The sequence below is a fragment of the Fonsecaea multimorphosa genome (genome assembly GCF_000836435.1).
Source record: "Fonsecaea multimorphosa CBS 102226 unplaced genomic scaffold supercont1.37, whole genome shotgun sequence".
Lineage (NCBI taxonomy): Eukaryota > Fungi > Ascomycota > Eurotiomycetes > Chaetothyriales > Herpotrichiellaceae > Fonsecaea > Fonsecaea multimorphosa.
Genome location: NW_015971671.1, coordinates 15,970 through 28,196, shown reverse-complemented (window position 1 = coordinate 28,196; position 12,227 = coordinate 15,970). Strand labels below are relative to the sequence as shown.

Sequence of the window (12,227 nt, the reverse complement as noted above, 5' to 3'; positions counted from 1 at the left end):
CCTTCACGATGCCTTCCGACGACTGGGTTCAGAAATTCGAGACCCTTCAGGTCCACGCTGGCCACTCGCCAGATCCTGCCACCAATTCCCGCGCTGTGCCCATCTACCAGTCTACCTCGTTCACCTTCAACGACAGTGCTCATGGCGCCAGGCTGTTTGGTCTGAAAGAGTTTGGGAATATCTACAGCCGGATCATGAACCCTACCGTGGATGTCTTGGAGAAAAGAATCGCCGCCCTCGAAGGGGGCATTGCCGCTGTGGCCGCTTCATCCGGTCAAGCTGCGCAATTCATGACCATTGCGGCGCTGGCGCACGCTGGGGACAACATCGTCTCGACGTCCAACCTGTACGGCGGCACCTACAATCAGTTCAAGGTTATGTTTCCCCGCTTGGGTATTCAGACCAAGTTCTTGACCTCGGAGAAACCCGAAGACTTCGAGGCCGCCATTGATGACAAGACCAAAGCTGTGTATGTCGAGACCATTGGCAATCCTCGTTACAACGTCCCAGACTTTGAGGCGATTGCCAAAGTCTGCACTGCCAAGGGGGTGCCTCTGGTGGTGGACAACACTTTTGGCGCCGGTGGCTACTTCTGTCGGCCGATCCAACATGGTGCACATATCGTTGTGCACAGTACGACTAAATGGATTGGCGGCCATGGCACCTCCATTGGTGGCATCATTGTCGATTCGGGCAAGTTTGATTGGGCAGGCAACGCGAAAAGGTTCCCTCAATTCAACGATCCCGCTCCGGGCTATCATGGCTTGAAGTTTGTTGATACCTTTGGGCCTTTGGCCTTCCTCATTCGAGTGCGTGTGGAGATCCTGCGTGATTTGGGATCCTGCATGTCGCCCTTCAACGCGCAGCAGTTCATCCTGGGTGTTGAGACACTGAGCTTGCGATGCGAGCGGATTGCGGAGAACGCGTTGAAGCTGGCGAAATGGCTCGAGAAACATCCTAACGTGGCGTGGGTGTCGTATCCTGGGCTGGAGAGCCACCCCTACCATCAACTAGCCAAGAAATATCTTCCCCGCGGGTTTGGAGGCGTCATGTCTGTCGGAGTCAAGGGTGGCTCCGCCGCAGGTTCGCAGGTGGTGGACGGATTCAAGATTATTTCCAACCTGGCCAAGTGAGTGTTTCTCTGAGTTTGTCCAAAGACCGTCCAGCTAATTGGAGGACAGTGTTGGAGATGCAAAGACGCTCGCCATTCATCCGTGGTCGACGACCCACGAACAACTGACCGAGCAGGAGCGCATAGACTCGGGCGTCACCGAAGACATGATTAGAATCAGTGTGGGGATTGAGCATATCGACGACATTATTCACGACTTTGAGCAAAGCTTTGCTGCCAGCGAAGCTGCCCGACCGGACGCAGAGGGCAACAAGGACAATGCAGCGACGGGAGCGAAACCAAGTGGTGATGCGGCACTCAGTGGGGCTACCTGATCTTCTTGACCTTTGATCTTGTTTCGTTTCATGGAATGTTGCGATACAGAAGAAGGATCCTGATGACACATTGGATACAGGGCCGAATCTCTAGAACGACGGGTGTTTGACCTGAGAAGAGACCTCATCGGAACACAAGAGGTTTTTTCCGTATATGGAGCGATGCAGAGGAAGGAGAAAGCGGTTGTCTATCTAAGTACGAGGTAGCGAGCGAGGGGGTTGTTGGGCTGAAGCAGGAGAGCTGAAAGTCACTCTGTGAGGCAGCGAACCAAGAGCTGGGAATGGGAATTCCGGGAGAAGCTGTAGCAGCCAATCGGTGAGTAGTTATTAGGACGCGGACGACGGTTCTCGGAGTCGGACTGTTTCGAAGAATTTCACATGCTTCGAAAGTTCGCATTCGGCAATTCAAGTTGCCAGCCCTTCGCCCACTGCGCCCTGTATCGGTCATATGTGCATTCCATGGCTCGCCGAGGCTCTGTCACCAAGACCTGTATCCAGTATAATTGATTGTCTCTATTACTGGCGCTGCCGACCATCTGGGTTACATGTCCGTGACTTGGTCCACTTGCCTGGGGGCTTTCCACTGGGGGCCCTGGCAATTGTATGGTTAAACTCGGGGATGCCGAGGCATGACCGTGTTACTCGCACAAGTAGCATTCGTAGACTAGTTGTAGATGGGACAAGTCGCGCCGGTGGCGTGGCATATGATGAGGATGATTTTTTCCTGCCCGAGTAGTTGCGACCAAGGGAGAAGAGGCAGATGACATGGCATTCCAATCAGTCATGTCCGAGCAACCCCTTCACAGATAAATGGGCACCGGTCTGACGAGAAAAGAGTATGATGGCCTAGGCACCTAGCGAGCTAGGTACCTACCTAGGTATGGAGCGCTATGAATAGTTTTGGTAAATGCCGTGTCAGACCGCAGCATTATTGCTCAAGTCGGTTCGCCAGGCACGCGCACCAGTTCCTTCCCCCAAGCTGCAGGCGATCCATGCAAATCCAAACACAGGTCAAAGATCCTCCATCAAGTCGTAGTAGTGAATCTGACGCTCCTCCGACCACTTCCACCTCCTGTGAGTTATTAAAGGACCGGCGAGTCATTCCTCTTCATACTCCAGTTTTTTACTTCCTCCACTTCCCCTTTCTTCGAGACGCCGTGATTGATTGACCTTCCTTCTCTTCCTCTTTCCACCTCTCCCTCCTCCTCCTCGTCCTCGTCCTTGCTCTCGTCCTTCGCCCTCGCCATGCCTCTCCTCTCGTCCAGGCCGCTCTACGCCCAGAAGGCCGACGAGTATTACCAACCCCCTCCCAAGGGCCAGCCATATTCCATCACCATCCCCGGCTCGGAGAAGCCCAGTCGCACCCCCGTCTACCGCCATCGTCAATGTCGGGATGGAATCCTCGAGACTCTCGACCCCTCCATTACCACGGCCCATGAAATGTTTGAATATGCCGCCCAGAGATTTCCTCACGCTCCATGTCTAGGCTACCGTCCCTACGACTCGTCCAAACAGGCATACGGACCCTACGAATGGCTGGATTACGAGACAGTGCGCAAGAGGAGGTCGGATTTTGGCGCTGGGCTGGTCGAACTGCACGCGAGAGAAGGAATCCAGGGCACCAACTACGGCGTTGGACTATGGTGCCAGAACAGACCTGAATGGCAACTCACGGATCTGGCCTGCATGTCCCAGTCGCTGTATTCGGTCTCTCTCTACGACACACTCGGTCCCGACGCGTCCGAATACATCATTCAACACGCCGAATTGGCCGCCGTCGTTTGCTCTCTCCCACACGTCCCGACGCTCATCAAGTTGAAGCCGCGCATCCCGAACCTCAAATTCCTTGTCGTCCTTGACCCTCTTGAACCGGGACCCAACGAAAAGCCAGAACTGTCGAAACAGCAGCTCCTCGACGCCATGGCGGCAGATGTTGGACTCAAAATATACTCACTCGATGCGGTGGAAAAGCTAGGAGCATCTCTGGGGAAACCAAACAACCCGCCCAAACCCTCAGATCCCATCACCATCAACTATACCTCTGGGACCACCGGAGCCCCGAAAGGTGTCCTCCTCACCCACGCAATGTGCGTAGCAGCCACTTCCGCCTCCCTCATCTCAATTTCAGTCAAGGAAAATGCCGTCGCAATGAGCTATCTGCCCCTTGCCCACATTTACGGTCGCTTGCTCGAACACACTGCTTTCTGGAGTGGTAGTCGGATCGGCTACTTCCACGGCAACATTCTCGAACTTGTGGACGACATCAAACTCCTCCGTCCTACCAATTTCGCCTCCGTACCTAGATTGCTGAATCGATTTGGTGGAGCGATCAAGGCCAACACGGTCGAGCAGCCTGGCGTCAAGGGTGCATTGAGCCGCTACATTGTCCGTACGAAACTGGCCAACTCGAATCCCGCTCCGAGATCCCCCGGATCCGCTCCGCCAAGCCCGACCTACAACCACGTGATCTACGACCGCATCTGGGGCCGCAAGGTCTCTTCCGCCCTGGGTCTTGATCGTGCAGCCACCGTCGTCTCGGGCTCAGCACCGTTGGACCCCTCACTGCAACAGTTCCTACGTGTCGCTCTGTCGTCCAGGGTGTATCAGGGATATGGATTGACAGAGACGTACGCCATTGCACTAACTCAGCCAGCCGATGATTTTTCCGTCGGCAACTGTGGCGGTGTTGTCCCCTGTGTAGAAGCATGTCTGATCTCGGTGCCCGACATGGAGTACAGTGTTGAAGATAAGCCGTATCCACGTGGTGAACTCTTGCTGCGAGGCGCGTGCGTGTTCCAAGGGTACTACAAGAACCCAGAAGAAACAGCCAAGGCGTTCACGGAGGATGGCTGGTTCAAGACGGGCGATATTGCCAGTGTGGACGAGCTAGGCCGGTTCCGAATCATCGACCGCCGCAAGAACGTCCTGAAACTGGCGCAGGGAGAGTACATTTCGCCGGAGCGCATCGAAGGCGTGTACCTGTCTTCCTGCACGTACTTGGCGCAAGCTTTTGTGCACGGCGACTCGTCCCAAACCTCGCTGGTTGCCATTTTTGGCATTCAACCGGACGTGTTTGCGCCCTTTGCGTCCAAGATTTTGGCACGCGACATCTCGCCCACCGACGTCCCCGCGCTGCTGCGCGCATGCGACGACCCCAAAGTCAAAGAGGCGGTCCTCAAGGATCTAGACAAGTGCGGCCGCCGCAAGAAATTCGCGGGGTACGAACGCGTCAGGAGTTTCAAACTCATGCTCGAGCCCTTCACCATTGACAACGAGCTGCTCACCCCGACCCTGAAATTGAAGAGGCCTGTTGCCGTCAAACGGTTTCGGGCGTTGTTGGATGACTTGTACAAGGAGGACGCGGAGATGCGGACGTCAAAGGCAAAGTTGTAGAAATTAAAAATTGTTACCAGTGGTCATCCGCACACAGGAGAGATGAGAACGCCCCTACTCCCCTATGTACCCCTACTGTATGTACAAAGTAGGTGTTGAGAGTTTCGGAGCCTGTCACTACTTATAGCGAGTTAGACTGGAGAGAATCACTTACCTTGTGTGTGTCTTGCCGTCCATGTACCTAGGTACCGTATCCGTGTCATTCGAGATTCGATTACCCCTGAAATATCTACCTAGGCACCTACTATGTATGTACTATGTCGTATGTGAGTGGGTGGGTGAGCGATACCTACCTAGGTTATTTACCCAGCCCCCGTCAAGGCTGATAAGAGTATCATGTATATGTACATGTACGAAACCACAGTGATCTCGCGCGCGACAGGCTCGTCTCGTCCGTCGTCTCGTCTTCTTTTCATCATGAGTCATATTTCCACATTTCGCACATACATACATACCTACCTAGGTACATATGTAGGTACTATGCATGATATATATCATATATCATATATCATATATCAGATCTACATCTATCCATCCATCCATTCCGTCCGTCTGTCTCTCTCTCTCTCTCTCTCTCTATATATATATATTCCTCATCCTGCGGCCTAGATTTCCCTCACTCGGTGTGTGAATTCATGCGTGCTTCCGCGGGTATATCCAATAACAAACTCGCATTGCATGTTCACGGGCGGTGTGTTGCTCCGGGAAGTATAACATCCTCCCTGTCTCTTCTGGGGTGTGTTATAACTCTGCCGCATCTTCCTGGGACCACTCATCTTCGTCTTCGTCTTCGACGTCGTCAACAACATCGAACTCCCCTCCATAATTCCTCACCTCGGCACCGTCACCGTCCCCAATGCCCATATTTTTGGTGGTCCCTTCCTCCGGCCCGCGCCACTGGCCGTGTTCATCCCACAGACCGACGCGCGAGTACAGCCCCGTCTGGGATCCGCTCATCCAGGCGAACCTGAAGAACTCGGGTTCCAGCGCGTCGTCCGTGTCGCCTCTTTCGTGCCTTCTTTTCAGCGTGACACCTTCTTGGTCCCAGTAGAGTTCCTCGTCCGTATACCCGCGCCAGCGTTCAACGTCGTTGATCAGGATGCTCACGCCGTCCACGCCGCTGTCGCGGGGCAACGGCCCCCAGTTGAAGGTGATGTTGGAGATGTCTGGTGCGACGACGGCGGTCACGTTGGGCGATTTCGCGCCCCACCATGACCCCGGCGAGCCGCTCCCGCCGCCCGAGTTCGCTTCGCCCAAAGCCGCGGGGGTTTGGATGATGGATGCGAACCCCCAGCGGGCGATCCCGTTCACGAACAGGCCCAGTAGCAACCCCTGGTAGGCGAGGCAGGCCCGCGTCTGCGTGAATGTTCCAGGCATGAACAGCATCGCCAAAATGTAATGGTGGATCCTCAGTCGGAGGTTGGGCAGCACGAGGAGGATGATCAACGTCAGAGCCATGGCGCCATAGATGGCGAGGTATTTCGGCATGTTGCCCGAAACGCGGATGTAGTGGATTTGCGAAATGACAATGACCAGGATGATGGTGACGATGAGCGCAAGCGCGAACGGCGCGCCTGGTTGCGCCAGGTCCCGGGGTGTCAGTCGTTCTATGGGGATGAGCGGAGCAAATGTATAGTTGTTCAACGCGCCGATAAAACAGAATCCCAAGTACAGCACCGTCTTCTCCACTTGGGCAGTGAGGCCGCGGAGCAGTGGCAGAGCAGCGACGCGATAGAGGATAACTGCGATAAATGACGCCGGAAGGAGACGTTCCACTAGTTTGCTGATGGCTTCATAGAAATTGGCCGTGTTGGGTGGATCCGAGACGAGGCCGACGTGGAAAAACATGATGATAAAGGTGCTGAAGAAGAAGACAGCGGGCGAGGTGGTGAAGATGGAGAGAACAACCAGTGCTACAGCCGTGACCGCAAAAAGAGGCCATCGCGAATCCGTGGGACATGTGGCCTGGGTGGGCGACAGCCGTTGGAAGGTGAAGGATCGTGGAAACGTCCCCGGGAAGCTCGTACTTTCAATCCCATTAGCCATGGTGGATGGGAAGTTTGTGTGAGACCCGATGAGCGTGGCCACTCCGCAACCGCCGGTAGCTTCCGTCACGATCCCAGCATGAATGGCTGCTTGACAGATGAAGCTGTCTGCTCGATAGACAGGCATCGAGTCAGGTTCGCCCGGTTTGGGCCCGCCGACGACCAACCCCTGATACCGCAACGACTGGTTCCCGACCATATGTTCTTCCAGTAAATGAACGCCTTTGCAATTCGCGGGACAGCGGAAAGTCAAATGGGCCGAGGAGAAAGGTCGACACATGTTGCCGTTCAACCCGCATCCGTTGCCTTCGTTCCAAAAGCTGGCGCCGCACCACAGGTTGCTGGGCTTGCCGTATCCCTTGATGAATCCCGATGTAGAGTGACTCTTGAGCATGAGCGACCACGTTAAGAACCAGCAAACGTACAGTGCCATGAGGAGGATGACTCTGTGCTTTTTCTTGGGCGCGTATTTATCCAACAGCCTAATCGGAGCTTGCTGGATCTTGGGGTATATTGGCTCTATCTTGAGGACCCGAGGAGGAACTGGCCCCTTGACCCATGTTGCGACTGCCCTGCCTGCTTTGCGGAAAGGCAAGGGCACCCATTTGTACTTGAAGGATGTGGCGGATTCTCGTAGCCACACGGGGATTGGGAGCGCAGTCGTGGTAGGTGAATCCGGAGTAGATTGGACGTGCAACTCTGGACTCTGCGCACCATTTGCGGTCTCTTCATCCGTGAAAGGGAGGGTCTCGGACGCAGGATCGTCTTCGTTGTCACGGTATTCAACCATTTCGCTCGAGAGAAGAAGACAGGTTCTGGAGGGGCAGAGGAGTCACAGGGAAACGATACCGCCGCAGCTATCCAAAAGGCAACATCGAGGTAGAAGGCAGGAGAACTGAACCAGAAAGCAGAAAGCAGATCAGCAGACGCGCAAACAAACCAATGCTAAGAATAAACGAAACGTGTGGATGAAGAGGAGAGCGAATGGAGCGACTGGAGCGACATGGATGCGCGGCTGTTGCTGACACTGGCAGAAAAGACACCGCCAAATCTATGGGGCGAGGGGCAAGGGCCGAGGGCTTCTATATCAAAACTGCTAGAGAATACTTACTCTAGGTAGGTATGTAGGTCTACAATTCTACCTCGAAATCTCGCCAGTACCTCCACTGTCGAATATGGTAGGCCGTCGCCGCTCTTGAGCAGAATTGACAAGCGTGCGCCGTGAGAGCGACACACTGTTGCTCTGCCAGTTGACAAGGCTGGCGGGCCACAGCGTGACCGGAAGCTGCGGCTAGTGGGCTACCAGTGGCATACCGTACCGAACCTTGGGACCAGGGCTACCCGATGCCTTTGCTTCAGAACATGAACATGATGCCTTTGGAATATAGTATATGGGTCTTCTAGTATAGATACTATTATTGGCTCTTGTCTTCTCCCGCCTCGGAGACCGCTGGCACGTCTATGGACCAGACATTGCGACCAAGCAGCATGACAGCGGAGACAACGACCCTATAGTCGCCAAAAATGATAGCCTCTCTTCTTTCTAAAACTATTCTCCTCTTGGATGTTTCCTCGTCGTCCAGGATGTGTCCACCGCTCTAGCGCAGGTGCGTGTCTTGCCGCAAGGTGCTTGCAAAGCCTTGCGCCACGGTACTCACCAAACAGCCAGCTCAGAGCCAGGAAGTAGGTCTGGTGAAATGTCTCTCGATGCCATTCGGTCTCCATGGATCCTCTCCTTCATTGCAAGGATGGCTCCAATTTCGAAACAACCACTTATTTTCCGAACCAACCTGACAGTCGTTCTCAATCGTAGTGCTATCGGCGGCCAAGGTGCTTCTTCCGTTCTTGAAATGAACAGGTCACTCGCGGGAGTAAGTGACTATGCTAGTACTCTCGCTTCTTTCGGCCTGCTTAGCCTCCTTGCTGTCCTTACCTACCTAGGTACGTAGTCTTGTATTGCAAGCAGCTGTTACGGAGATGTGTGTGCGTTGTGAGTGGAGCGCCTAACCGGTCTTCTGCCTCGCGTGGTTGTGACATGGACTCTATTGTCCAGAGCCCATCTCGCTACTCGGTCAAATTCAAAAAGGGCAAGACACGTCGAAAGGGCAATGCAGGGGACGGAAAATACATCCACAGAGAGAATGTCAGAAGAATAGTTAGCAGGGAAGGAAATGGGTGTGGACGGGAAGCTGCGATGATAAAGACAAGACCAACGCGGTAGTCCGCAGATGGGACTCTTCGCACATACGAATCTCATTTGGTGGGCGACATGGAATGGCGCAAGTCCTCCATCCTCCTCATGTAAGAAAGAGCCAGGTTTTGTCGACTATGGCGCAATGTGGGGGAAAGAAGGAGGAGAGAAGTTCGTATTTTTCGGGGACGGGCGAGTTACGAAGGTACCTAGTAGTTTCCGCCATGCGTCTCTCAGCCGCCAAGGTTCACGCGTGGTCGAGACTGAGTAGGTACCTAGGTATCACACCATTCAAAAGCATTACGACCATTAATTACAAAGATGGCTTGCAGCAACAACAGTCGCTTGTGGTTGCAAGCTGCAAGCCACGATTCAAATCCGTCTGCAGCTCCTGCTGATGGGCCACAATGGGCCTAGAACCCCGTCCGACTGCACGCAGGACTCGCATATTGCCTTGGCCATGCCACAAGAACGCGCTTCTCCTACGTAACCTCCCACCTGCGGGCTTCACCACGTCTCGGCAGATGTTGACATTGATGTGGTATTGTGATACAATCCGAATCACATCCGAAATGGGCGGCATGCAGATACAGGTCGTCACACGCGCCTGCAACTCAGGAAGGGTCTTCTCCATCAACCTGCTGCAGAGTGAAAGGTATTGTCAGCATAGCATTAGGCAAAAGACCTTGCATATCACGATCCGACGGAGAGCAGAAAAGCACCCCAAGCTCCCCCACCTGCTGAGACCGTTCAAACTCAATCAGAATGTCATGCTCATGGATCGACAGCCCTAGTGTAATGTTTACGCCAGTGGGAACCTTGATCCGGTCGCTAAACTAACTTGTGTCACCAACCAGACCACATGGCATGAGATCTAATCAGAGCTGTCCGTACTGCACCCTGCCGTACGACGTGGGGGATGCACTCACACAGCCCGCCCGTAACGGACAGTGTTGAAATCCTCATGCATCACACGTTGCACCAGGGGTTTTTTTTGGAGGGAGCTGGGAACAAGCGGACAAGGGTTCTCAATCATTACACGAATGAGACAGACTCGGATCTGGGCCTCGCAATGGCACCCGGACTATATCTCGAAGCAAACAATGAGAAACCCTTCATATTGACCCTACAGACACGTCTGCTCGTGGAAGCCTCCATCGTTTCTGCTCAATCGGTATCCTCTGCGACCTTCCTGCCTCATGTCACTCCCAGGGGAAGATCATGATCCTGTCCCTGACCCTGACCCCGATGCTGAGCCAGTAGGGTTGATCATGGCCTTACCTCTACGTCGCTCGGGTCGATAACTGATACTGGTTATTAGGTTGAACCTATAGGCGACGCAGAGGACGTTGACTCGGCACTTGGAGATGTTAGCCTTTTACCGTCTCGAAAGCAAGACTACAAGCTGATGTACCACGCAGGAAGACGATCTCCTGTCCACCTCCTCTCTGACATCAAGCGTCTTTGATTACATCCAGGAACACGGCAGAACTTATAACGCTTACGGCGAGCGAAGTACGTCACTGGAGCATTCCAAAGCTATAGCTAATTCTCTACAGCGTATGTGTTGCCCAATGATGAGGTATTGACGTTGAACCCATTATTCCTCCCGCAAGTGGGAATCCAGTCTACTGATGTCCATTGCCCCAAAAGATAGAGCTAGATCGACTAGGTAGAGTATCTAGTTCTGGTGCCCTCACTTTCGTTGGCCTACTGACTGTAGATTGGACCAGACCTCCAACATCATCTCCTGAAGATGACCTTTAGCGACAAATTGTCGACCTGTGGCGTGGAGAAGAAAAGAGATTTGCATCATGTGCTAGATGTCGGCACTGGCACCGGCATCTGGTCCGTTGAATTCGGTAAGAGAAAAAATGCATCGCCCGAGTCAGAGGGATACGGTGGCTGACATGCTGTCGAAGGTGATCTTCATCCGGAAGCAATCGTGAGTTGTCGCTGCCAACATGCTTTCCACGCGAATGACAGTTGACAGAGGAAAGGTGCTCGGAGTCGATGTCAGCCCTGTGCAACCCAATTAGTAAGTCTAATGTGACTCTCAGCATCCGTTTGCTTTGCTCATTTAGCAAGCAGCGTTCCCCCCAACGTTAGGTTTGAAGTCATGGATGTCGGACAGCAATGGGTCTTCAGTTACCAGTTCGATTTCATCTTCAGCCGATTCATGACGGGTGCTATTGCAGATTGGCGGCAGTTCATTCGGCAATGCTACAAGTAAGGGAGCCATTCACCCAAAATGACTGAAGCCTCCTCGTCCATGCTGATGTTTTGCACAGCAACCTTGCTCCAGGCGCGATGCTCGAGGTGCAAGATATATCGTTCCACCTCGCGTGTCGGGACGGAACCCTTCCGCCGGATTCTGCACTGGCTCGATGGGCAGCCTATATGCTTGAGGCAAGTAAGCAGTTGGGTTGTCCCCTTGATAGTGTCGAGTCAGTGAGGGGAATTATGGTTGAGACGGGGTTCGTCGACGTTGTGGAAACACCCTACATTTGGCCAATGAGCCCGTGGAAGAAAGATGCCAAATTGAAGAAGATCGGTAAGCTTGCTCCCATCTGGACCGGAAGACGCTCATCAACGCAAAATGCAAAGGAATGTGGACATATCACAATTTCACCACGTCTCTGTCGGGCATCAGCCTGGCCCTTTTCACACGAGGTTTAGCCTGGACGGCAGATGAGCTGGAGGCCTTTCTGATCGACGTCCGAAAAGACATGAGGAACACAAGATATCATGCGTTCTGGCCCATGTGAGCAACCCGTCCAACCTGTCCATGTGCATGTGCATGTGCATGTTTCGGATCGGTGAGATGGGCGTGACTGACGGGTGAAACCTCAGATACAGCATCAGTGGGACAAAGCCCGAATAGCCGGTGAGGAGGCACGGAGGCCAAGATGGTTGTACACCTGCCGAGATGGTTGGAGTCTAGCAAGTATGTTGTCAGTCTGAGTCTGTAAGCGAGTTGCGGGACGAACTGCTTAGCTACTTATGAGTAGGATTGACCTTGGACGTTGGAGTACGAGGTAGTCTCGTAGAGTCACGGTCGGCAGTGAACCACAGTGACAGCGATGCAAGTTGAAGGAAGCAACGGGGTCCAGAACGAGTCAAATCGAGATTCACAAAGGTTTCCCCCCTGT

The 12,227-nt window shown here is 53.7% G+C and overlaps 4 protein-coding genes across 4 annotated transcripts; 3 read left to right on the top strand and 1 right to left on the bottom strand.

Moving 5' to 3' along the window:
* Nucleotides 1-8: 8 nt before the first annotated feature.
* On the top strand, nt 9-1,446 carry Z520_11233 (O-acetylhomoserine (thiol)-lyase; the record flags this gene model as incomplete). Its single annotated transcript, XM_016781722.1, has 2 exons — nt 9-1,129; nt 1,182-1,446. 2 exons carry the CDS (start codon nt 9-11, stop codon nt 1,444-1,446), a joined length of 1,386 nt encoding a protein of 461 aa, XP_016627083.1.
* Nucleotides 1,447-2,691: 1,245 nt separating this feature from the next.
* On the top strand, nt 2,692-4,839 carry Z520_11232 (uncharacterized protein; the record flags this gene model as incomplete). The annotated part of the gene is made up of 1 exon (XM_016781721.1): nt 2,692-4,839. One exon carries the CDS (start codon nt 2,692-2,694, stop codon nt 4,837-4,839), a length of 2,148 nt encoding a protein of 715 aa, XP_016627082.1.
* A 741-nt stretch (nt 4,840-5,580) lies between these two features.
* Z520_11231 (uncharacterized protein) lies at nt 5,581-7,674 on the bottom strand (the record flags this gene model as incomplete). The annotated part of the gene is made up of 1 exon (XM_016781720.1): nt 5,581-7,674. The coding sequence occupies one exon, from the start codon at nt 7,672-7,674 to the stop codon at nt 5,581-5,583; it is 2,094 nt and encodes a 697-aa protein (XP_016627081.1).
* A 2,600-nt stretch (nt 7,675-10,274) lies between these two features.
* Nucleotides 10,275-11,959, top strand: Z520_11230 (uncharacterized protein; the record flags this gene model as incomplete). Its single annotated transcript, XM_016781719.1, has 10 exons — nt 10,275-10,334; nt 10,397-10,444; nt 10,497-10,590; nt 10,809-10,937; nt 10,998-11,020; nt 11,076-11,113; nt 11,167-11,304; nt 11,367-11,629; nt 11,683-11,839; nt 11,929-11,959. 10 exons carry the CDS (start codon nt 10,275-10,277, stop codon nt 11,957-11,959), a joined length of 981 nt encoding a protein of 326 aa, XP_016627080.1.
* Between the last annotated feature and the right edge of the window lie 268 nt (nt 11,960-12,227).